This window comes from Oncorhynchus kisutch, linkage group LG22 (genome assembly GCF_002021735.2).
Source record: "Oncorhynchus kisutch isolate 150728-3 linkage group LG22, Okis_V2, whole genome shotgun sequence".
Lineage (NCBI taxonomy): Eukaryota > Metazoa > Chordata > Actinopteri > Salmoniformes > Salmonidae > Oncorhynchus > Oncorhynchus kisutch.
Genome location: NC_034195.2, coordinates 49,485,048 through 49,512,629, shown reverse-complemented (window position 1 = coordinate 49,512,629; position 27,582 = coordinate 49,485,048). Strand labels below are relative to the sequence as shown.

Below are 27,582 nucleotides of genomic sequence, written 5' to 3'. Positions count from 1 at the left end.
CCAAGACGTAACAGGGCCAAGACGTAACAGGGCCAAGACGTAACAGCAAGACGTAACAGGGCCAAGACGTAACAGGGCCAAGACGTAACAGGGCCAAGACGTAACAGGGCCAAGACGTAACTGGGCCAAGACACAACAACAAGGCGTAACGGGGCCAAGAGACAACAGCAAGACGTAACAGGGCCAAGACACAACAGGGCCAAGACACAACAGCAAGGCGTAACAGGGCCAAGACACAACAGGAAGACGTAACAGCAAGGCGTAACAGGGCCAAGACGTAACAGCAAGACGTAACAGGGCCAAGACGTAACAGGGCCAAGACGTAACAGGGCCAAGATGTAACAGGGCCAAGACGTAACAGGGCCAAGACGTAACAGCAAGAAGTAACAGGGCCAAGACGTAACAGGGCCAAGACGTAACAGGGCCAAGACGTAACAGGGCCAAGACATAACAGGGCCAAGACGTAACAGCAAGACGTAACAGGGCCAAGACGTAACAGGGCCAAGACGTAACAGGGCCAAGACGTAACAGGGCCAAGACATAACAGGGCCAAGACGTAAGAGCAAGACGTAACAGGGCCAAGACGTAACAGGGCCAAGACGTAACAGGGCCAAGACGTAACAGGGCCAAGAGGTAACAGGGCCAAGACGTAACAGCAAGACGTAACAGGGCCCAGACGTAACAGGGCCAAGACGTAACAGGGCCAAGACGTAACAGGGCCAAGACGTAACAGCAAGACGTAACAGGGCCAAGACGTAACAGGGCCAAGACGTAACAGGGCCAAGACGTAACAGGGCCAAGACGTAACAGGGCCAAGACGTAACTGGGCCAAGACACAACAACAAGGCGTAACGGGGCCAAGAGACAACAGCAAGACGTAACAGGGCCAAGACACAACAGGGCCAAGACACAACAGCAAGGCGTAACAGGGCCAAGACACAACAGGAAGACGTAACAGCAAGGCGTAACAGGGCCAAGGCGTAACAGGGCCAAGGCGTAACAGGGCCAAGGCGTAACAGGGCCAAGGCATAACAGGGCCAAGGTGTAACAGCAAGGCGTAACAGGGCCAAGACGTAACAGCAAGGCGTAACAGGGCCAAGGCGTAACAGGGCCAAGGCATAACAGGGCCAAGGCATAATAGGGCCAAGACATAACAGAGCCAAGACATAACAGGGCCAAGACGTAACAGCAAGACGTAACAGCAAGACGTAACAGGGCCAAGACGTAACAGGGCCAAGAAGTAACAGGGCCAAGACGTAACAGGGCCAAGACGTAACAGCAAGACGTAACAGGGCCAAGACGTAACAGGGCCAAGACGTAACAGCAAGACGTAACAGGGCCAAGACGTAACAGGGCCAAGACGTAACAGGGCCAAGGCGTAACAGGGCCAAGACGTAACAGCAAGACGTAACAGGGCCAAGACGTAACAGGGCCAAGACGTAACAGGGCCAAGACGTAACAGGGCCAAGACGTAACAGCAAGACATAACAGGGCCAAGACGTAACAGGGCCAAGACGTAACAGGGCCAAGACGTAACAGGGCCAAGACGTAACAGGGCCAAGACGTAACAGGGCCAAGACGTAACAGGGCCAAGACGTAACAGGGCCAAGACGTAACAGGGCCAAGACGTAACAGCAAGACGTAACAGGGCCCAGACGTAACAGGGCCAAGACGTAACAGGGCCAAGACGTAACAGGGCCAAGACGTAACAGGGCCAAGACGTAACAGGGCCAAGACGTAACAGCAAGACGTAACAGGGCCAAGACGTAACAGGGCCAAGACGTAACAGGGCCAAGACGTAACGGGGCCAAGACACAACAACAAGGCTTAACAGGGCCAAGAGACAACAGCAAGGCGTAACAGGGCCAAGACACAACAGGGCCAAGACACAACAGCAAGACGTAACAGGGCCAAGACACAACAGCAAGGCGTAACAGGGCCAAGACACAACAGGAAGACGTAACAGCAAGGCGTAACAGGGCCAAGGCGTAACAGGGCCAAGGCGTAACAGGGCCAAGGCGTAACAGGGCCAAGGTGTAACAGCAAGGCGTAACAGGGCCAAGACGTAACAGCAAGGCGTAACAGAGCCAAGGCGTAACAGGGCCAAGGCATAACATGGCCAAGGCATAACAGGGCCAAGGCATAACAGGGCCAAGACATAACAGGGCCAAGACATAACAGGGCCAAGACATAACAGGGCCAAGACACAACAGGGCCAAGACACAACAGGGCCAAGACATAACAGCAAGACGTAACAGCAAGACGTAACAGGGCCAAGACATAACAGGGCAAGACATAACAGGGCCAAGACGTAACAGGGCCAAGACGTAACAGGGCCAAGACATAACAGGGCCAAGACATAACAGTGCCAAGACGTAACAGTGCCAAGACATAACAGGGCCAAGACATAACAGGGCCAAGACATAACAGGGCCAAGATGTAACAGGGCCAAGACGTAACAGCAAGACGTAACAGGGCCAAGACGTAACAGGGCCAAGACGTAACAGGGCCAAGACGTAACAGGGCCAAGACGTAACTGGGCCAAGACGTAACAGGGCCAAGACGTAACAGCAAGACGTAACAGGGCCAAGACGTAACAGGGCCAAGGCATAACAGGGCCAAGAAGTAACAGGGCCAAGACGTAACAGGGCCAAGACGTAACAGCAAGGCGTAACAGGGCCAAGACGTAACAGGCCAATGATTAGATTGCCTAAAAGTCCTATCCTTATTCTCCATTTGCCAACCACCCACATATTGTCTCTGTCATTAAAGCTAGAATCAGGGATTTGTTGTGCAGCTAAATGGCAGCCCCACCACTTGATGAACATTGAATAGATTCCCAAACCCCAGACAGTAGCATTAGGTCTGGCCCGGGCCAGGGCCAGATAATGGTTGATTAGTCTGCATCCCAAATGGCACCCTATTCCTTATATAGTGTACTACTTTGACCAGGGTCCATAGGGCCTTTACAGGTAATAGGGTGCCTTTTGGAACGTAGCCACTGCCTCTGCATTCTCCAAGCATCCTTCAGGACGCAGCCTGCTAATTGGCACCCATTCATTCAGCAGATTTGTCTCCCTCCCTCTTTTTCTCTTTCTCTGTCTCTCTACATCTCCCCCCCACCCTCCCCTCTCTCTCTCTGCATCTTTCTCTCCCCCCTTCTCAGACCAGTGGAGCAGATATTTTAGGAGGGAGGCAGGAAGGAAGACATGGAGCACTGCATCATTCAGACATCCACTATCTGTGTCATATTTATGTCAGCTTTCGGCACGGCGAGTGGTTCTCTCTGATTGTGTTGTCCCAATCCATTCCCTAGCCCTTCCCATTGTTCCTAACCCTCTGATGTTTGCAGGTGAAAGAGATATGTTGGAGGCCTCATCACTAAACAGACTCTACCTTGACTCACCAGGGGTGGGCTAGAGCCTGGTTGATATGGTGTGGTATGATGGAGTATGGTATTGTGTGGTGTGGTATGATGGGGTATGGTATGGTATTGTGTGGTGGGGTGGGGTATGGTATGGTATGGTGTGATATGGTATGGTATGGTGTGGTATGGAGTGGTGTGGTATGGTGTGATATGGTATTGTGTGGTGTGGTATGATGGGGTATGGTGTGGTGGCGTGTGGGGTATGGTGTGATGTGGTATGGTGGGGTATGGAGTGGTGTAGTATGGTGTGGTGTGATGTGGTATGGAGTGGTGTGGTGTGGTGGGGTATGGTGTGGTATAGTATGGTGTGGTATTGTATGGTGTGGTATGGTGTGATAGGGTGGGGTATGGTGTGGTATGGTGTGATAGGGTGGGGTATGGTGTGGTGTGGTATGGTGTGATAGGGTGGGGTATGGTGTGGTATGGTGTGATAGGGTGGGGTATGGTGGGGTGGGGTATGGTATGGTGTGGTGTGGTGGGGTATGGTATTGTGTGGTGGGGTATGGTGTTGTATGGTGTGGTTTGGTGGGGTGGGGTATGGTGTGGTGGGGTGGGTTGTGGTATGGTGTGGTGGGGTGGGGTATGGTGTGGTGTGGTATGGTGTGGTGTGGTATGGTGGGGTATGGTGTGGTGTGGTGGGGTGGGTTGTGGTATGGTGTGGTGGGGTGGGTTGTGGTGTGGTGTGGTGTGGTGGGGTGGGGTGGGTTGTGGTGTGGTGGGGTGTGGTGGGTTGTGGTATGGTGGGTTGTGGTATGGTGTGGTGGGGTATGGTGTGGTGTGGTGTGGTGTGGTATGGTATAGTATTGTCATGACTGTCCTGATCAGGTCAGGTTACAGGAGACCACAACCCTACAGATTATCTCTCAACCCCAACAGAGGAGGAGAAATCTGTGGGTCTGAAGATGTGGGGGTTTTATGACCTGGTAAATCTTAGGCCACACAACATTCCTGTGTCCCCTCAATATGGAGAACCAGCCTCTGAACATGAAACATGAAATAAAGGGACTTTGGAACAATGGTTTCCATCAGCCACAATGGTGGTCATGACGATAGATGGACTATGAAAATGTATGTCATTTTTGTTTTGTTATTAAAGGTTAATAGATGTCGTTATTACGAAAACATTGTAACGTTAAGAGTTGTCCTAGTATATGTTTGATGTTTATACATTGTATGTTGTGTGGAAAATGTCCAAATCAAAGAGAATGTTTTGGTAAAGAAGAAATGTGAAGTTAGTAGTCTAAAATTGGATTGGTATTGGTGTGGTATAGTATGGTGTGGTGTGGTATAGTATGGTGTGGTATAGTATGGTGTGGTATGGTATGGTATGGTATAGTATGGTTTGGTGGGGTATGGTGTGGTGTGGTATAGTATGGTGTGGTATAGTATGGTGTGGTATGGTGTGGTATAGTATGGCTTGGAGGGGAATAGTATGGTGTGGTGTGGTATAGTATGGTGTGGTATTGGTGTGGTATAGTATGGTGTGGTGTGGTATAGTATGGTGTGGTATAGTATGGTGTGGTATGGTATGGTGTGGTATAGTATGGTATGGTGTGGTGTGGTATACTATGGTGTGGTATGGTGTAGTATAGTATGATGTGGTATAGTATGGTGTGGTATAGTATGGTATGGTGTGGTAAAGTATGGTGTGGTATAGTATGGTGTGGTATAGTATGGTATGGTGTGGTATAGTATGGTATGGTGTGGTATAGTATGGTGTGGTATGGTATGGTGTGGTATAGTATGGTGTGGTGTGGTATAGTATGGTGTAGTATAGTATAGTATGGTATGGTGTGGTATAGTATGGTGTGGTGTGGTATAGTATGGTGTGGTATAGTATAGTATGGTGTGGTATAGTATGGTGTGGTATAGTATGGTGTAGTATAGTATGGTATGGTGTGGTGTGGTATGGTGTGGTATAGTATGGTTTGGTGGGGTATGGTATGGTGTGGTATAGTATGGTGTGGTATAGTATGGTGTGGTATAGTATGGTATAGTATGGTGTAGTATAGTATGGTGTAGTATAGTATGGTATGGTGTGGTATAGTATGGTGTGGTGTGGTATAGTATGGTGTGGTATAGTATGGTGTGGTATGGTGTGGTATAGTATGGTGTGGTATGGTATGGTGTGGTATAGTATGGTGTGGTGTGGTATAGTATGGTGTAGTATAGTATAGTATGGTATGGTGTGGTATAGTATGGTGTGGTGTGGTATAGTATGGTGTGGTATAGTATAGTATGGTGTGGTATAGTATGGTGTGGTATAGTATGGTGTAGTATAGTATGGTATGGTGTGGTGTGGTATGGTGTGGTATAGTATGGTTTGGTGGGGTATGGTATGGTGTGGTATAGTATGGTGTGGTATAGTATGGTGTGGTATAGTATGGTATAGTATGGTGTAGTATAGTATGGTGTAGTATAGTATGGTATGGTGTGGGTATAGTATGGTGTGGTGTGGTATAGTATGGTGTGGTATAGTATGGTGTGGTATGGTGTGGTATAGTATGGTTTGGTGGGGTATGGTATGGTGTGGTATAGTATGGTATGGTATAGTATGGTATGGTGTGGTGAGGTATAGTATGGTGTGGTATAGTATGGTGTGGTATAGTATGGTATGGTGTGGTATAGTATGGCGTAGTATAGTATGGTATGGTGTGGTATAGTATGGTGTGGTGTGGTATAGTATGGTGTGGTATAGTATGGTGTGGTATAGTATGGTATGGTGTGGTATAGTGTGGTGTGGTATAGTATGGTGTGGTATAGTATGGTGTGGTATAGTATGGTGTGGTATAGTATGGTGTGGTATAGTATGGTATGGTGTGGTATAGTATAGTATGGTGTGGTATAGTATAGTATGGTGTGGTATAGTATAGTATAGTATAGTATAGTATGGTATGGTGTGGTATAGTATGGTGTGGTATAGTATGGTATAGTATGGTATGGTATAGTATGGTGTGGTATAGTATGGTATGGTGTGGTATAGTATGGTATGGTGTGGTATAGTGTGGTGTGGTATAGTATGGTGTGGTGGTAGATAGACATTCACCAGGGGTGGGCTAGAGCCTGGTCACAGGTGAATCTCTTCTCTGGATCCTTCTCCATCAGAGAGCTGATGAACTGTTTGGCTGTTTGTGGAACAGAGGAAGACACACAATATCACCATGTTCCATCCATTCAAGATAGCATTACATACAAACAATTGGGTACACTCACACGCACACATACTGTACATTTGGGTCTTTCTATAAATAATGGGGCATTGGGATTTTAAAAAATGGTTTGAAACAACAAAAAATTGGAAACAAAAATAAAAAAGTTTATACAGTTCCACATGAGGAACAAAAGTGAATATATGCAAATCGCCATAACTCCACCTATACAACAACATAGGACTAGACATCCTTTAAATCAGGGTTCATACGGACATTGGCAAGTCAAATTCAAGGACTTTCATTGTAAAAGTGAAAGTCACCCAGTAAAATACAACTTGAGTAAAAATCTAAAAATATTTGTTTTTTTACAGTAAATGTACTTAAGTACAGTGGTGGAAAAAGTACTCAATTGCCATACTTAAGTAAAAGTACAATGTAAAAGTAAATACTATACATCGAATTCCTTATATTAAGCAAACGGACAGACAGAAGCACACTCCAACACTCAGACATCATTTACAAACACAGCATTTGTGTTTAGTGAGTCCGCCAGATAAGAGGCAGTCAGGATGAAAACGCGTTATATTGATAGGTGAGTGAAATGGACTATATTGCTGTCCTGCCTGAACTTTTGAAATGTAAACAGTACTTTTGAATGTCAGGGAAAATGTACACTACCAGTCAAACGTTTAAGAAAACCTACTCATTCAAGGGTTTTTCTTTATTTTTACTATTTTTTACATTTTAGAATAATAGTGTAGCCATCAAAACTATGAAATAACACATGGAATCATGTAGTAACCAAAAAAGTGTTTAACAAATCAAAATGTATTTTATATTTGAGATTCTTCAAAAAAGCCATCCTTTGCCTTGATGACAGCGTTGGACACTCTTGGCCTTCTCTCAACCAGCTTCACTTGGAATGCTTTTCCAACAGTCTTGAAGGAGTTCCCACATATGCTGAGCACTTGTTGGACGCTTTTCCTTCACACTGCAGTCCGACTCATCCCAAACCATCTCAATTTGGTGGAGATTGGGATTGTAGAGGCCAGGTCATCTGATGCAGCACTCCATCACTCTCCTTCTTGCTAAATAGCCCTTACACAGCCTGGAGGTGTGTTGGGCCATTGTCCTATTGAAAATCAAATGATAGTCCCACTAAGCCCAAACCAGATGAGATGGCTTATCGCTGCAGAATGCTGTGGTAGCCATGCTGGTTAAGTGAGCCTTGAATTCTAAATAAATCACAGACAGTGTCACCAGCAAATCAACCCCACACCATCACAACTCCTCCTCCATGCTTTACAGTGGGAAATACACATGCGAAGATCATCCGTTCACCCACACCGCATCACACCGCGTCTCACCGCGTCTCACCGCGTCACACCGCGTCTCACCGCGTCTCACCGCGTCTGACCGCGTCTCACCGCGTCTCACCGCGTCTGACCGCGTCTCACCGCGTCTGACCGCGTCTCACCGCATCTCACCGCGTCTCACCGCGTCTGACCGCGTCTCACCGCGTCTGACCGCGTCTCACCGCGTCTCACCGCGTCTCACCGCGTCACACCGCGTCTCACCGCGTCTCACGGTGTTACAAGGCTGTTGGATCCAAAAATCTCAAATTTCGACTCCAGACCAAAGGACAAATTTCCACCGGTCTAATGTCCATTGCTCGTGTTTCTTGGCTTCTTAATGGTGTCCTTCAGTAGTTGTTTCTTTGCAGCAATTTGTCCATGAAGGCCTGATTCACACAGTCTAATCTGAACAGTTGATGTTGAGATGTGTCTGTTACTTCAACTCTGTGAAGCATATATTTGGGCTGTAATTTCAGAGGCTGGTAACTCTAATGAACATGTCCTCTGCAGCAGAGGTAACTCTGGGTCTTCCATTCCTGTGGCGGTCCTCATGGGAGCCAGTTAACTCTAATGAACGTGCCCTCTGTAGCAGAGGTAACTCTGGGTCTTCCATTCCTGTGGCGGTCCTCATGAGAGCCAGTTAACTCTAATGAACGTGCCCTCTGTAGCAGAGGTGACTCTGGGTCTTCCATTCCTGTGGCGGTCCTCATGGCAGCCAGTTAACTCTAATAAACGTGTCCTCTGCAGCAGAGGTGACTCTGGGTCTTCCTGTCCTGTGGCGGTCCTCATAAGAGCCAGTTAACTCTAATGAACGTGTCGTCTGCAGCAGAGGTGACTCTGGGTTTTCCTGTCCTGTGGCGGTCCTCATGGGAGCCAGTTAACTCTAATGAACGTGTCCTCTGCAGCAGAGGTAACTCTGGGTCTTCCATTCCTGTGGCGGTCCTCATGGGAGCCAGTTAACTCTAATGAACGTGCCCTCTGTAGCAGAGGTAACTCTGGGTCTTCCATTCCTGTGGCGGTCCTCATGAGAGCCAGTTAACTCTAATGAACGTGTCCTCTGTAGCAGAGGTAACTCTGGGTCTTCCATTCCTGTGGCGGTCCTCATGGCAGCCAGTTAACTCTAATAAACGTGTCCTCTGCAGCAGAGGTGACTCTGGGTCTTCCTGTCCTGTGGCGGTCCTCATAAGAGCCAGTTAACTCTAATGAACGTGTCGTCTGCAGCAGAGGTGACTCTGGGTCTTCCTGTCCTGTGGCGGTCCTGATGAGAGCCAGTTTCATCACAGTGCTTGATGGTTTTTGCGACTGCACTGGAAGAAACTTTCAAAGTTCTTGACATTTTCCGTGTTGACTGACCTTCATGTCTTAAAGTAATGATGGACTGTCGTTTCTCTTTGCTTACTTGAGCTGTTCTTGCCATAATATGGACTTGGTCTTTTACCAAATAGGGTTATTTTCTGTATACCACCCCTACCTTGTCACAACACAACTGATTGGCTCAAACACATTAAGAAGGAAAGAACTTCCACAAATTAACTTTTAAGAAGGCACACCTGTTAATTGGAAAAGCATTCCAGGTGAAGATGGTTGAGGGAATTCCAAGAGTGTGCAAAGCTGTCATCAAGGCAAAGGTTGGCTATTTGAAGAATCTCAAATATAAAATATATTTTGATTTGTTTAACACTTTTTTGATTACTACATGATTCCATATGTGTTATTTCATAGTTTTCATGCCTTCACTATTATTCTACAATGTAGAAAATAGTAACAATAAAGAAAAACCCTTGAATGAGTAGGTTTTCTAAAACGTTTGACTGGTAGTGCATGGGAGTAAAAAGTACACATTTTCTAGTATAGTAAAGTATAGATACAGTGACTTCAGAAAGTATTCAGACCCCTCGACTTTTCCCACATTTTGTTATGTTACAGCCTTATACTATACCACACCATACCATACTATACCACTTGTTCTGCCCCTGAACAAGGCCGTTAACCCACTGTTCCTAGACCGTCATTGTAAATAAGAATTTGTTCTTAACTGACTTGCCTAGTTAAATGAAGGTAAAAACATTATTTAAAAAAAAAAAGTAAATATTAATCCAGTACACTGATGTTAGGGGCCATGCTTTAACACAACCCTAACCCTAACCTTAACCCCTAGCCTAGCTATTGTTAGCCACCCAGCTAACATTAGCGTTAGCCACCTAGCTAACATTAGCGTTAGACACCTAGCTAACATTAGCATTAGCCACCTAACCACATATATAGAACCACCTAGAATTCGTAACATATCATTCAAATTGAAATTCATAACATATCATAAGAAATGGATGATGGACATCCACAAGTGAATAACTACCATATGAAAAGTAACATATCATACTAATTTAAGTGTCCCAGGTTTTCTTTTACTATGTTACGTCTGTCTCTAAGTCCAGGTTGCTATAAAAAAAAAACTGTCCAACAGCTGGATCCAGGATTCTTACAGGATTCAAGTTCAATGTCTAATTTAACTGATTAATGCTTAAAATATGATATAACGATAACTTACACTGCCCTTAATGCAAGGACAGAAAAGGTATGTTTTATGTCACAAGATTTTGGACAAATCATTCAAGACACCAACCATGATAAAGGGTTAAACAGGTTTTAAATCAACTAGTGAATTGTATTGAATATAGCTATGATTCCTCCCCCCTCCCCCCCCCCCCCCCCCACCCCTTATATCTTAACGTAATGACATGGCAGATTATTATCAATGACTCGTCAGCAGCTGTAACAAGTTGTCCTGTGTAGGAAATACTCACTGGTTCCCTAGTTTATAGAAAGACCCATATATATACGACCAGACACACACACACACACACACACACACACACACACATACATACACATACACACACACACACATACACATACACACATACCATACACAACTCACACACACATACACAACTCACACACACACAAAAACACACACACACACACTCACACACACACACTCACACACACACACACACACACACACACACAACTCACCTGAGTCAGATATGTCATCCCAATACGGTGCATCAAACTCATAGTCGGCCTTGAGGATCTGCTCAAAGAGCTTGGAGTCATTTTCATCATAGAACGGAGGGTAGCCACACAACCTAGGGAACAGATCATTAATTACACAACAATATGGATGCTTTATGTTAGTGCCATCGTCTAACTTAAAAGTAGAATACCAAGGGAAAGCCTACTCCTTATTTGGACAGAAAACTCAAACTATTTGATATTGCCTTATCTTGCCTTGTTATGTCTTCGGCACATCTTCTGATCACAACACTTGTTACACGGAGATGATCCAAATCAAAACAAATTATCGGAGCTATAGTATCACATTAGTGTTGCCATGTTTTCTAATTAACTACTGCAACAACTTTCTAATTGGTGAGACTATGAAACTATTCCTGGCAGTTTTGACTAAAAGCTTTCAGAACAGAATATCATATAGAGAATGTGTGGAAATGTGGAAATACCCTCTTATTTGACTGGTCTGTGACTCACAACAACAAAAAACTATTCCCGGTCAGAGGAGATCACAGAGAGTTAAAATACACAGTAAACTTTATTGACAAACAGGGGTATTGACAATATGGTTTTCACCCAAGCACTCCATGAACATACTAACTTATATCTACCTCTGATCTGCACTGGAAGGCAACACACATTGGCAATATGTCCTATTTCTAGGACATTTGCTCCCGAGTGACACAGCAGTATAAGGCGCTGCATCTCAGTGCAAGAGGCGTCACTGCAGTCCCTGGTTCGTATCCAGGCTGCATCACGTCCGGCTGTGAGTGGGAGTTCTATAGGGAGTTGCACAATTGGCCCAGCATCATCCGGGTTTGGCCGGGATAGGCCATCATTGTAAATAATAATTTGTTCTTAACTGACTTGCCTAGTTAAATAGGGATGGAAGAGAATGCATAGGGCCTGGCTGGCAAGCGCAGGATCAGCTAGATGTCCTTAGCCATCAGAGGGTGCATGATCAGCTCATATACAGAGTGTGGGGCAAGTGTGCACCAGCTGATTGGCTGTGACAAGGAGCTGTACACTGATTGATATCTCCTCACATGTGGAGAGCCAGGCTCAGCTGAGCCAAACATAAACAACACAAAAAAAACGTCCTGTAGCGCCCTCCGCAGGGGGGAATTCTCAATATACAGCATATAAGATGATCTAATCGTGTTACATGGCCACATTTTATGCAAAGTATATCTTATAGAGGCTAAATGAAGCTTTCATAAGCCCTATGTAAAGCCTACTTAAATTCTACATTATAGGGTGTCCATCCACTCTGTCAGAGTGTGTGAAAACGAGCTTTCACTTCCTTGTGTTATAAAATACCTTTTACCAAGACAAATATGATTATTCATGTTCTGAATATTTCATTGGGGTGTTTCGCTAACATTTCATTAACAGTATACCCAAAAGGTTGGATTTCGGTTGGATTTCGTAACCTAATACATCCCATAATAAGCATTGAGCTCTATTGTCCCGGACCTGCTGTTTTCGACTCTCTCTCTCTCCCGCACCTGCTGTCTCTAACTCTGAACGATCGGCTATGAAAAGCCAACTGACATTTACTCCTGAGGTGCAGACCTGTTGCACCCTCTACAACCACTGTGATTATTATTATCTGACCCAGCTGGTCATCTATGAACCTTTGAACATCTTGGCCATGTTCTGTTATAATCTCCACCTGGCACAGCCAGAAAAGGACTGGCCATCCCTCAGAGCCTGGTTCCTCTCTAGGTTTCTTCCTCGGTTCCTGCCTTTCTATGGAGTTTTTCCTAGCCACTGTGCTTCTACATCTGCATTGCTTGCTGTTTGGGGTTTTAGACTGGGATTCTTGGTAGCACTTTGTGACATCGGCTGATGAAAAAAGGGCTTTATAAATACATTTGATTGATTGACAGAGCAACGCAGCTTTCTTGCATCAACTTTGAGGATTTTACATGTTGTGCTGGTCATCTTCAAAGTTGTTTCCACGGGTGGCAAAAAGCTAACTTTGCAAATTACATTTGATTTGTCACATGCGCCAAACACAACAGGTAGACCTTACCGTAAAATGCTTACTTACAAGCCCTTAACCAACAATGAAGTTCAATAAATAGAGTTAAGAAAATACTTACTGAATAAACCAAAGTAAAAAAAATGAATAAAAAGTAAAACAATAAATGACGAGGTTATATACAGGGGGTACCAGCACCGAGTCAATGTGGAGGTTATATACAGGGGGTACCAGCACCGAGTCAATGTGGAGGTTATATACAGGGGGTACCAGCACCGAGTCAATGTGGAGGTTATATACAGGGGGTACCAGCACCGAGTCAGTGTGGAGGTTATATACAGGGGGTACCAGCACCGAGTCAATGTGGAGGTTATATACAGGGGGTACCAGCATCGAGTCAATGTGGAGGTTATATACAGGGGGTACCAGCACCGAGTCAATGTGGAGGTTATATACAGGGGGTACCAGCACCGAGTCAATGTGGAGGGTATATACAGGGGGTACCAGCACCGAGTCAATGTGGAGGCTATATACAGGGTATTACGGTACAGAGTCAATGTGGAGGCTATATACAGGGGGTACCAGCACCGAGTCAATGTGGAGGCTATATACAGGGGGTACCAGCACCGAGTCAATGTGGAGGCTATATACAGGGGGTACCAGCACCGAGTCAATGTGGAGGTTATATACAGGGGGTACCAGCACCGAGTCAATGTGGAGGCTATATACAGGGGGTACCAGCACCGAGTCAATGTGGAGGTTATATACAGGGGGTACCAGCACCGAGTCAATGTGGAGGCTATATACAGGGGGTACCAGCACCGAGTCAATGTGGAGGTTATATACAGGGAGTACCAGCACCGAGTCAATGTGGAGGCTATATACAGGGGGTACCGGCACCGAGTCAATGAGGAGGCTATATACAGGGGGTACCGGCACCGAGTCAATGAGGAGGTTATATACAGGGGGTACCGGCACCGAGTCAATGAGGAGGTTCTATACAGGGGGTACCGGCACCGAGTCAATGAGGAGGTTATAAACAGGGGGTACCGGCACCGAGTCAATGGTGAGGTTATATACAGGGGGTACCAGCACCGAGTCAATGAGGAGGTTCTATACAGGGGGTACCGGCACCGAGTCAATGAGGAGGTTATATACAGGGGGTACCAGCACCGAGTCAATCAGGAGGTTCTATACAGGGGGTACCAGCACCGAGTCAATGAGGAGGTTATAAACAGGGGGTACCGGCACAGAGTCAATGAGGAGGTTATATACAGGGGGTACCAGCACCGAGTCAATGAGGAGGTTCTATACAGGGGGTACCGGCACCGAGTCAATGAGGAGGTTATATACAGGGGGTACCAGCACCGAGTCAATGAGGAGGTTCTATACAGGGGGTACCGGCACCGAGTCAATGAGGGGGTTATATACAGGGGGTACCGGCACCGAGTCAATGAGGAGGTTATATACAGGGGGTACCAGCACCGAGTCAATGAGGAGGTTATATACAGGGGGTACCAGCACCGAGTCAATGTGGAGGATATATACAGGGGGTACCGGCACCGAGTCAATCAGGAGGTTCTATACAGGGGGTACCAGCACCGAGTCAATGAGGAGGTTATAAACAGGGGGTACCGGCACCGAGTCAATGAGGAGGTTATATACAGGGGGTACCAGCACCGAGTCAATGAGGAGGTTCTATACAGGGGGTACCGGCACCGAGTCAATGAGGAGGTTATATACAGGGGGTACCAGCACCGAGTCAATGAGGAGGTTCTATACAGGGGGTACCGGCACCGAGTCAATGAGGGGGTTATATACAGGGGGTACCGGCACCGAGTCAATGAGGAGGTTATATACAGGGGGTACCAGCACCGAGTCAATGAGGAGGTTATATACAGGGGGTACCAGCACCGAGTCAATGTGGAGGCTATATACAGGGGGTACCGGCACCGAGTCAATGAGGAGGCTATATACAGGGGGTACCGGCACCGAGTCAATGTGGAGGTTATATACAGGGGGTACCGGCACCGAGTCAATGTGGAGGTTATAAACAGGGGGTACCGGCACCGAGTCAATGTGGAGGCTATATACAGGTTATTACGGTACTTAGTCAATGTGGAGGCTATATACAGGGGGTACCGGCACCGAGTCAATGAGGAGGTTATATACAGGGGGTACCGGCACCGAGTCAATGTGGAGGCTATATACAGGGGGTACCGGCACCGAGTCAATGAGGAGGTTATATACAGGGGGTACCGGCACCGAGTCAATGAGGAGGTTATATACAGGGGGTACCGGCACCGAGTCAATGAGGAGGCTATATACAGGGTATTACGGTACAGAGTCAATGTGGAGGTTATATACAGGGGGTACCGGCACCGAGTCAATGTGGAGGTTATATACAGGGGGTACCGGCACCGAGTCAATGAGGAGGCTATATACAGGGGGTACCGGCACCGAGTCAATGAGGAGGCTATATACAGGGGGTACCGGCACCGAGTCAATGAGGAGGTTATATACAGGGGGTACCGGCACCGAGTCAATGTGGAGGTTATATACAGGGGGTACCGGCACCGAGTCAATGTGGAGGTTATATACAGGGGGTACCGGCACCGAGTCAATGAGGAGGCTATATACAGGGTATTACGGTACAGAGTCAATGTGGAGGCTATATACAGGGGGTACTGGCACCGAGTCAATGTGGAGGTTATATACAGGGTATTACGGTACAGAGTCAATGTGGAGGCTATATACAGGGGGTACCGGCACCGAGTCAATGTGGAGGTTATAACAGGGGGTACCGGTACCGAGTCAATGTGGAGGTTATAAACAGGGTATTACGGTACCGAGTCAATGTGGAGGCTATATACAGGGTATTACGGTACCGAGTCAATGTGGAGGCTATATACAGGGTATTACGGTACCGAGTCAATGTGGAGGCTATATACAGGGTATTACGGTACAGAGTCAATGTGGAGGTTATATACAGGGTATTACGGTACAGAGTCAATGTGGAGGTTATAAACAGGGGGTACCGGTACCGAGTCAATGTGGCGGTTATATACAGGGGGTACCGGTACCGAGTCAATGTGGAGGTTATATACAGGGTATTACGGTACAGAGTCAATGTGGAGGTTATATACAGGGTATTACGGTACCGAGTCAATGTGGAGGTTATATACAGGGGGTACCGGTACCGAGTCAATGTGGAGGTTATATACAGGGTATTACGGTACAGAGTCAATGTGGAGGTTATATACAGGGTATTACGGTACAGAGTCAATGTGGAGATTATAAACAGGGGTACCGGTACCGAGTCAATGTGGAGGTTATAAACAGGGGGTACCGGCACCGAGTCAATGTGGAGGTTATAAACAGGGGGTACCGGTACCGAGTCAATGTGGAGGTTATAAAAAGGGGGTACCGGTACCGAGTCAATGTGGAGGCTATATACAGGGGGTACCGGCACAGAGTCAATGTGGAGGCTATATACAGGGGGTACCGGCACCGAGTCAATGTGCGGGGGGGCAAGTTACAGCCTTATACTAAAATGGATTAAATTGTATTTTTTCCCTCATCAATCTACACACAATGACAAAACAAAAACAGGTTTTCAGAAAATGTTTCAAATGTATGAAGAAAAAAAAAACTGAAATATCACATTTACATAAGTATTCAGACCCTTTAATCAGTACTTTGTTGAATCACCTTTGGGCCACTCAAGGACATTCAGAGCCCTCCTGCGTTGTCTTGGCTGTGTGCTTAGGGTCTTTGTCCTGTTGGAAGGTGAACCTTCGCCCCAGTCTGAGGTCCTGAGCACTCTGGAGCAGGTTTTCATCAAGGATCTCTCTGTACTTTGCTCCATTCATCTTTCCCTATATCCTGACTCCCAGTCCTTGGCACTGAAAAACATCCCCACAGCATGATGCTGCCATCCCCGTACTTCACCGTGGGGGTGCCAGATTTCCTCCAGACGTGACGCTTGGCATTCAGGCCAAAGTGTTCAACCTTGGTTTCATCAGACCAGATAAACTTGTTTCTCATGGTCTTAGAGTCTTTAGGTGCATGTTGGCAAACTCCAAGCGGGCTGTCATGTGCCTTTTACTGAGGAGTGGCTTCCGTCTGTCCACTTTACCATAAAGGCCTGATTGGTGGAGTGCTGCAGAGATGGTTGTACTTCTGGAAGGTTCCCTCATCTCCACAGAGGAGCTTCGTCAGAGTGACCCTCGGGTTCTTGGTCACCTCCCTGACCAAGACCCTTCTCCCCCGATTGCTCAGTTTGGCCGGGCGGCCAGCTCTAGGAAGAGTCTTGGTGGTTCCAAACTTCTTTCATTTAAGAATGAAGGAGGCCACTGTGTTCTGGGCTCCAATCAAGTTGTAGAAATATCTCAAGGATGATCAAAGGAAACAGGATGCACCTGAGCTCAATTTTGAGTCTCATAGCAAAGGATCTGAATACTTATGTAAATAAGGTATTTCTGTTATTTATTTATTTTTAATTTGCAAAACTTTCTACTAATCTGTTTTCAATTTGTCATTATGGGGTATTGTGTGTAGATTGTTGAGGATTATATTTTTTTACATCCATTTTAGAATAAGGCTGTAACGTAACATAATGTGGAAAGAGTCAAGGGGTCTGAGTACTTTCCGAAGGAACTGTATAGACCAAATACTGACTTTTTGGTGGTCTATAGAAACTTCTTACGAGAATCAGCTTTAGGTGAGGCAGATGAACCTGGCTTTAAGTGAGGCAGATGAACCTGTATCCATATTACTTTCATATCATCTGACATGAGATCCTCTCTCAGCCTAACAGGAATATGACTCTGGACATACTGTACATGGCAACACCTCCTATTTGCATTTCTGGCTTTCCTGTATATTCTATAACCATGTATAGCTCCTACTGCATCATCAACGGAATTATCTAAGTGTGTTTCAGAGATGGCAAAAATATGAACGTTTTTCTGATGTTAATAAGTTGTCAATTTACATTAACCTTATTTTATGTCCTGCTGATTTAAAAATAAAGATGATCAGTTCAATGGGAAAGTGAGCCTGTCAGGTAGCCTGTCAGGTAGCCAGTCAGGTAGCCAGTCAGGTAGCCTGTCAGGTAGCCAGTCAGGTAGCATGTCAGGTAGCCAGTCAGGTAGCCTGTCAGGTAGCCTGTCAGGTAGCCAGTCAGGTAGCCTGTCAGGTAGCCAGTCAGGTAGCCTGTCAGGTAGCCAGTCAGGTTGCCTGTCGGGTAGCCAGTCAGGTAGCCTGTCGGGTAGCCAGTCAGGTAGCCTGTCAGGTAGCCAGTCAGGTAACCAGTATCCTTCATTCTTGTACAGAATCCAGCCTAGCTGAAGCGATGCTGTGCAATATTCCTGATTTATTTTTTAAACAATTTTTTCCCCTGCTGACCTCCATTGATTTAGTCCCCCTAATTTTGGCCAAGAGGTAAAAACTTCAATAACTTTCAAACAGATGATGAGATACATGCGGTTTAGACGATTGGAGGATTATCAACACAATTAACATATTATTTGTCCCAATGACCCATCAAAATATACAGGGGGGGTTTTATTGGACACCCTACACATTACAGTATAAGATACTTACAGAATGTAAGCGATGACTCCGATAGACCAGCAGTCCACTGCTTTGCTGTAGGGCTTCTGAGCCAGAACCTCTGGGGCTGTGGAGAACATCATAAGGTAGAGATTGATACAGAACATTGTGTGGGTGATGTTTCCTGAGGTTAAATTAGGTCAAATAAGTTTAGGTTAGCCAGAGTTAAAGAGATACGAGTAGATGTGGTCAATGTTTGGGTTACTACTACTACTACTGCAGACTGCCATACGTCACAGCTGTTCGTCTTCCTGTCTGTCTAACGACGCAGATTTTGTGTCCACATGTTGTACCCTTCTGCTCTAAGTAGTGTGCACTTGTTCACTACTATTCATTGATTTAAGAGGGAAGGGCAGTTGTAAGAAATATGGTGGAAACTCTCTCTAGCCCATGGAATGTCTTACACCAATCCCAAGCTCCTAAATGCGTGGGGAGGAGTTCAACAGGAGTACACTGGGGGGAATTGGGACACAACCAGACGGCACGTAACTTGCAGGGTGGACAGAGGGGTCATAACCCTCCCTATAATATACCAGGATGAATTTGATGGATAGTAAATTATTTTCCCACCATAGCTACTGACTTTCTGTGGCTTTAGACTAAGCAGTACTACTCAATTCCTTATTTTATGATTGGACCCCCCCGCTGCCAATAATGCTTTTGGTTTGGCCCGGGTCTTCAGAGGTCGTGGTTTGTGAAGGGAAAAAAGCTGTGCAAGGCTTGTAAAGAGAACAGAGCAAGAGCTTCCCTCTCTCCCTCCCTCCCTCACAAACCCTTCATTCTGTGAGCTAACTTGTAATAAATAAATAAGTAGTCACATTTAACATGGTAAATTCATAAGTACAAATAAGAATAATTTAATTGCGAAGTGACTAGATATGCATCTCATGTGTGAATGCCATTTCTCAAAACGAGTGATAATTGGTAACGGTTATATTAGGCTCAATTTTGTCAGTTCAAAGATAACTTTGGTAGTATTATAAACTTTGAAACAACTAGTTTGTAGTAGGCTACAGAATTATAGAATTGCTGTTTCTCTGAATCTCAGGCAGTATTTGTATTTTTTTATGGATCCTCATTAGCTGCTTCCAAGGCAGCAGCTACTCTTCCTGGGGTTCGGCAAAATAAAGGCAGTTATACAATTTTAAAAACATTACAATACATTCATAACATATTTCACAACCGAACCAATTGCAATTTTCTTAAGTCCCTCTTTGTGGCACCTGACCACACGACTGAACAGTAGTCCAGGTGCGACAAAACTAGAGTCTGTTGGATCTGCCTTGTTGATAGTGTTGTTAAGAAGGTAGAGCAGTGCTTTATTCTGGACAGACTTCTCCCCATCTTAGCTAGTGTTGTATCATTAGATTTTGACCATGACAGTTTACAATCCACGGTTACTCCAAGCAGTTTAGTCAGCTCAGCTTCCTCAATTTCCACCTGATTTATTAGATGTAGTTGAGGTTTAGGGTTTAGTGAATGATTTGTCCCAAATACAAGGCTCCCGAGCGGTGCAGAGGTCTAAGGCACTGCATCTCAGTGCTAGAGGCGTCACTACAGACCCTGGTTTGATTCCAGGCTGTATCACAACCGGACGTAATTGGGAGTCCCATAGGGCGGCGCACAACTAGCCCAGCGTCGTCCGGGTTTGTCCGTCATTGTAAATAATAATCTGTTCTTAACTGACTTGCCTAGGAAAATAAAGGTGAAAAAAAAATAAATGTGCCATTGCACAGAAGTAAGCTGGTTCATGTCTCATTTATTAATTTTGATTTCAATATGGAAGGAAAACCACGTACTGGTGTTTGGTAAGATGAGTAAAAGGTATTGTTACACCATATTCTTGTGTAACAACAGCAGTTAATTCAATTGGGGAAGGTGAAGGGAGGGGGGGAGCATAGGATGTTCTCCCATGATGAAAGGGGGCCATGGCTGAAACCGGTTTGGGAAGCACTGATTTAGCTAATTATTAACTCAAATACAGATGGGTATGCTTCAGCCTATTTATTTATAGCCACTATGCTGCATCAGTTAGACGACAGTTCATTTTTTTTATTTCACCTTTATTTAACAAGGTAGGATAGTTGAGAACAAGTTCTCATTTACAATTGCGATCTGGCCAAGATAAAGCAAAGCAGTTTGACACATACAACAACACAGAGTTACACATGGAATAAACAAACATACAGTCAATAATACAAGTAGAAAAAGTCTATATATAGTGAGTGCAAATGAGGTAAGATAAGGGAGGTAAGGCAATAAATAGGCCATAGTGGAGAGGTAATTACGATATAGCTATTTAACACTGGAGTGATATATGTACAGAAGATGAATGTCCAAGTAGAGATACTGGGGTGCAAAGGAGCAAGATAAATAAATAAATACAGTATAGGGATGAGGTATTTGGATGGGCTATTTACAGATGGACTATGTACAGGTGCAATGATCTGTGAGCTGCTCTGACTGCTGGTGCTTGAAGTCAGTGAGGGAGATGAGAGTCTCCAGCTTCAGCGATTTTTGCAGTTTGTTCCAGTCATTGGCAGCAGAGAACTGTAAGGAAAGGTGGCCAAAGTAGGAATTGGCTTCGGGGGTGACCAGTGAAATACACCTGCTGTGCGTGAGTGCTGCTATGGTGATCAGTGAACTGAGATAAGGCGGGGCTTTACCTAGCAAAGACTTGTAGATGACCTGTACCCAGTGGGTTTGGCGACAAGTATGAAGCGAGGGCCAGCCAATGAGAGTGTACAGGTCGCAGTGGTGGGTAGTATATGGGAAAAGCCCCATGTTGAGTAGAGTGTTGGAGGCTATTTTAGAAACCAATTTTTCATGCTTATTGGTTAATAAAACACACCAACCAGCCTGATAATATGAAACCATTTGTTGTTATGCAAATTTTTGGAGGGGGGAAAATTATATTTTAATGGTGTAACCATCATTTTATTTTTCAAAAAAACGTAATGTATCGTTCAATTAAATGTTCTGAATGACCCGTTGAAAACCGAGGAGGGGTGAAAAATACAACGCTTTCATTCAAATACGTCACTCATTGCTTCAAGGCAAACGTAGGCTACTTCAAAGTCTGTTCAAGAACGTTGAAGAACATTCTGGGGAAACGTGTCATTCTGTACACAAATGTACCAAAAAATTTGAACGAACTGAACGCACGCCAGAACTGACGTTCTCATAGACGTTCTACAAAACAAAAATGGTTACTATCTAAACTGTTAAGAGACAAACTCACAGTTTAAAGTAATACAGTCATTATTCAGGTATTTCTTCAAAATAAAATCTCGTGGGGGGGGGGGCACCCCACAATTTCCAACACAAAGTTACACCCTTGCAACCAGAGAGCCTCCTCACCCACATATCCTGGTGTTCCACAGGCTGTAGCCATCACGTCTCCTGTCCCCTCCATCTTAGACAGACCAAAGTCACTGATCATGATCTTAGCCTCATCATGGGGGTTGTAGTAGAGAAGGTTCTCTGGCTGACAGAGGAAGCACATCAACAACACATGTATGGGAAAAATATATTATTAAACACTTCCTGAGTATTCCTGTTTGTGTGAGAGAGAGAGAGAGAGAGAGAGAGAGAGAGAGAGAGAGACAGAGAGAGAGAAAGAGAGAAAGAAAGAGAGAAAGAGAGAAAGAGAGAGAGAGAGAAAGAGAGAGAGAGACAGAGAGAGAAAGAGAGAAAGAGAGAGAGAGAAAGACAGAGAGACAGAGAGAGAGAGAGACAGAGAGAGAAAGACAGAGAGACAGAGAGAGAGAGAGAGAGAGAGAGAGAGAGAGAGAGAGAGAGAGAGAGAGAGAGAGAGAGAGAGAGAGAGAAAGAGATTGTGTGTGAGTGCATGTCCGTACCTTGATGTCTCTGTGTACAATACCCATAGCGTGGAGGTAGGTGACTGCGTGTGTGTATTCGTACCTTGAGGTCTCTGTGTACAATACCCATAGCGTGGAGGTAGGTGACTGTGTGTGTGTATTTGTACCTTGAGGTCTCCGTGTACAATACCCATAGCGTGGAGGTAGGTGACTGTGTGTGTGTATTCGTACCTTGAGGTCTCTGTGTACGATGCCCATGTCGTGGAGGTAGGTGACTGTGTGTGTGTATTCGTACCTTGAGGTCTCTGTGTACGATGCCCATAGCGTGGAGGTAGGTGACTGTGTGTGTGTATTCGTACCTTGAGGTCTCTGTGTACGATGCCCATGTCGTGGAGGTAGTTGACTGCATTCAGCACCTGTTTAATGAGTCTGCTGGCATCCATCTCTGTGTAGAAGCCCTTCTCTACAATGCGGTCAAACAACTCACCCCCAGACACCCTGAGACAGAGACACAAGAACTGAATCAACACTAACCAACTGTAACTCTAACCCTCAACCCTAACCCTAGCCTCAATCACAACCCTAGCCTCAACCACAACCCTTGCCTCAACCCTAACCCCTAACCCTAGCCTCAATCTCAATAATAATAATCCTAACCCTAACCCAAGCCTCAACCACAACCCTAACCTCAATCATAACCCTAGTCTCAACCACAACCCTTGCCCTAGCCTCAACCTCAACCCTAACCCTAGCCTCAACCCTAACCCTCAACCTCAACCCTAACCATAGCCTCAACCCTAACCATAGCCTCAACCTCAACCCTAACCCTAGCCTCAATCTCAACCCTAAGCATAGCCTCAACCCTAACCATAGTCTCAACCTCAACCCTAACCATAGCCTCAACCTCAACCCTAACCCTCAACCCTAACCATAGTCTCAATCTCAACCCTAACCCTCAACCTCAACCCTAACCCTATCCTCAATCTCAACCCTAACCATAGCCTCAACCCTAACCATAGCCTCAACCTCAACCCTAACCCTCAACCCTAACCATAGTCTCAACCCTAACCATAGCCTCAATCTCAACCCTAACCATAGCCTCAATCTCAACCCTAACCCTAGCCTCAACCCTAACCCTAACCCTCAACCCTAACCATAGCCTCAACCTCAACCCTAACCCACAACCCTAACCCTAGCCTCAACCCTAACCTCAATCACAACCCTAACCCTAATCATAGCCACAACCTCAACCCTAACCCTCAACCCTAACCATAGCCTCAACCCTAACCCTAGCCTCAACCCTAACCATAGCCTCAACCCTAACCATAGCCACCTCAACCCCAACCCTCAACCCTAACCATACCCTCAATCTCAACCCTAACCCTAGCCTCAACCCTAACCCTCAACCCTAACCATAGCCTCAACCTCAACCCTAACCCACAACCCTAACCCTAGCCTCAATCACAACCCTAACCCTAACCATAGCCACAACCTCAACCCTAACCCTCAACCCTAACCATAGCCTCAACCCTAACCCTAGCCTCAACCCTAACCATAGCCTCAACCCTAACCATAGCCACCTCAACCCCAACCCTCAACCCTAACCATACCCTCAACCTCAACCCTAACCCTAGCCTCAACCCTAACCCTAGCCTCAAGCCTAACCCTAGCCTCAACCCTAACCCTAGCCTCAACCCTAACCCTAGCCTCAACCCTAACCCTAACCCTAGCCTCAACCTTAACCCTAACCCTCAACCCTAACCCTAGCCTCAACCCTAGCCTCAACCCTAACCCTAGCCTCAACCCTAACCCTAGCCTCAACCCTAATCCTAGCTTCATGTCCACATCCCAGTTCAACCCAATGAGGAGATTCTGGATGGAGATGCAGGTTGTAAAAAACGATGCAGCCTTTTTACTCCGTGCCATCTTGGCTGAGCTACTATGTCAAGCATCGGGAAACGGACTGCAACATCTTAGAAGAGGTGAGGTGTTTTAGTTTAGCCAGGTGGCTGTAGAGATTAGCCCTGAATCACTACGTGTTTGAGCGGTGCACAACAATATATATTGGATGTGAATGACAGCTCCCCGATGCTCAAAAAGTATGAATGTTCTGACTTCTGCGGAGGCCACATCGTCGCTGTAAATGCTGAACGGCCACTGCAGATGTCGGATATGACCATAAATAAACTTTTTCTCAATGAGCAGGGGGGGGGGGGCAACACTGAGCTAGCCTGCAATGTCACTTCCTGGAGTGTTGTCTCCATGAGACTCCATCTTAACCAACTTCATTTGACTTCAATGCACTATTGAATGCTCACATAGGAATGAATCGTGTCACGTGATCAATGTCTTTGTCACTCTATATATACAGTCATTGAGTCAAACAGGTCACTCAGGTCACTCTGAGGGGAGAGAGGACTGAATTAACCTTCACTTTAGGTCTAGTTTCCCAAACACTTACGTCTAGTCCTGGATTAATAGGCTATTTCAATTGACCTTTCTCCTTTAAGCATGCTTGTCAGTCAAGGCTAAATCTATGTCTAGGGAAACCGGCCCTTAGAGTCCATCTTCATTCGTCTTTTGCTGTGTTTGCTACAGTGTTACAGAAACAACGACATATAAAGGAAGCATAAACTCTATGGGTTGCTTGCTTAGAGCCAAGGCCAAACGCTTACAGCTGCAAAACATGATACACTATCCAAGTGACTGAATTGCTCCAGTGATACAGAGTACTGGCACATCTTATTTACTACAGCTTGAGTACTGGCACATCTTATTTACTACAGCTGGAGTACTGGCACATCTTATTTACTACAGCTTGAGTACTGGCACATCTTATTTACTACAGCTGGAGTACTGGCACATCTTATTTACTACAGCTGGAGTACTGGCACATCTTATTTACTACAGCTGGAGTACTGGCACATCTTATTTACTACAGCTGGAGTACTGGCACATCTTATTTACTACAGCTGGAGTACTGGCACATCTTATTTACTACAGCTGGAGTACTGGCACATCTTATTTACTACAGCTGGAGTACCGGCACATCTTATTTACTACAGCTGGAGTACTGGCACATCTTATTTACTACAGCTGGAGTACTGGCACATCTTATTTACTACAGCTGGAGTACTGGCACATCTTACTACAGCTGGAGTACTGGCACATCTTATTTACTACAGCTGGAGTACTGGCACATCTTCTAGAAATATGACACAGAGACAGACAGACAGACAGACAGACAGACGCACAGAGACAGACAAACAGACAGACAGACGGTACTACTCACAACTGCATGATGAGGTATAGGTGGTTGGGGCTCTCATAGATGTCCTCCAAAGCCACAATGTTCTCATGTTTTATCCTGAAGAGAGAAAAACAGTGGATTTAATTCACTCACTATTAACCTCATAATTTTAATGCCCAGCACAATAAAGCACAATTTCTTCACAAAATGGTTTTTTTCATTACAGTGTGTGTGTGTGTGTGTGTGTGTGTGTGTGTGCGTGTGTGTGTGTGTGTGTGTGTGTGTGTGTGTGTGTGTGTGTGTGTGTGTGTGTGTGTGTGTGTGTGTGATACGTAGTGAGTGAGTGAATGGTTGTGTGTGAGTTCATTAGTGGCATGTGTGTGTGTGTGTTACAAAGTGATTGTGAGTAGATGTGTGTGACGACAAGGCAGACAGTGAACCTGTTGAACCCTCTACTTCAACGTTTCTCCAACCTTGAGTAGAGACAGAGGTTAAGGGTCAAATGGCCCCTATTCCTTTTTTTTGTGTGTCATATTTTAGTAAAACATATATAGGCAAAAACAACAGACAACATTTACATGCATTTCAACAAACATTAATGACATCACACTTCCTCAGACCCACATGCTCCCACTGTATCCACACCCAATGTTGTGTCGTAACGTTGGTTATTCATTCATGTGAAGACTGTTATATTATCAAATAAATGATCTGTGTAATTATCATCACGTGATTAAACTAGTCATGTAAACATTCATTAACTAGGAAGTCGGGGCACCACAGGAAAATGTTGTTTAAAGAGTTGCTATTTCCCGAATGTAATTATCTGAAGATATTTTCATATCTTATCGATTACAGTCACTTATTAATGTATTATCACCTCATCAGTCCTATTCTGAATGTCGCAAACCCTTGGATATCTGCACGAACCCTAGCATAAATTATGAATCAGCGATATACCAATTGGCTTAATAATTTATTGACTAACTAACTAAATAATCACACAGAATTACATAAACACACAGACGATAGGTTATACATTGGTTACTAACATGATACAAAGAAAAGTCCCTAGTAGACAAAACTGATATGACAGCTTGGTAGACAAAGGAAAGGGGTGGGGACAGCGCAAGAGCGGGAAACTCAGAGTGGACCCACGTACATACAGTTGATTATTACACTCATGGAAATGCTAATACTTTGAACATGAACAGCCAGTCATTTGAAAAGAAATGGCACTTTACATATTTACGAGTGTATGCCTTTGTTGTCTCTCTCTGTGAACTCCGATCCGTCTGCTGGAGAGAGTCGACAGGAAAGTCTCTGGTTGCGTTTCCCAGAAGTCACAAGGTCTTTTGTCGTTGTTTAACTTGTTCAGCGGGCTCTGGATAGTGTCTGTTATAATGGACATGTCAGACGTACCAATGGTCATTTGACAAGGAAATGTTCTCCAGAATGGATCTTTCAGAGTACCATTCGGTCGTTCAATCGGTTGCGTTTACCAGACTGAAGTACTTAAACAGCTGCAGACTGAATAATCGGTCTTTAGTTTGTAGATTTCTTAACCATTTCAGCGTGGGGATGATCCCCCACGTTCTCTGGTCTTGTCCTTCGGTAGAGTTGTAGTTTTAAACCATTTTGCAACATCCGGTTCACGCCTTAAGTGTGCTTGGTCTATAGAGAGGTAGATGTCTCAACAGTTTGTAACGTATTCAGCTGCACGTAACTGGTCTTTATTTAAATCGCCAACCATTTCAGCATGTAGCTACCGTTCCATGCTCTCATGTCACAGCTAAAACCACTTCACAAACCGGCAGCATCCCGGCATGTTTTGGTCTAAATGTATAATTAGTCGTGAGTGGAGTAAAGAAGTGGCGTTCCGTGACGCCGAAGTAAATGTCT

At 45.3% G+C, this 27,582-nt stretch overlaps 1 protein-coding gene across 2 annotated transcripts in view; it reads right to left on the bottom strand.

Annotated features, from left to right (window-relative positions):
- The window catches only part of LOC109867833 (calcium/calmodulin-dependent protein kinase type 1D), a 61,854-nt gene that overhangs the window by 4,383 nt on the left and 29,889 nt on the right, over positions 1–27,582 (bottom strand). For both annotated transcript variants that reach the window (XM_031801052.1, XM_020457155.2), the window contains exons 3-8: positions 25,723–25,797; positions 22,790–22,928; positions 21,970–22,096; positions 18,601–18,676; positions 10,971–11,083; positions 6,474–6,552 (exon numbers count right to left, since the gene is read on the bottom strand). In XM_031801052.1, coding sequence (XP_031656912.1) covers positions 6,474–6,552; positions 10,971–11,083; positions 18,601–18,676; positions 21,970–22,096; positions 22,790–22,928; positions 25,723–25,797 — 609 coding nt within the window. The remainder of the gene's footprint in view (positions 1–6,473; positions 6,553–10,970; positions 11,084–18,600; positions 18,677–21,969; positions 22,097–22,789; positions 22,929–25,722; positions 25,798–27,582) is intronic.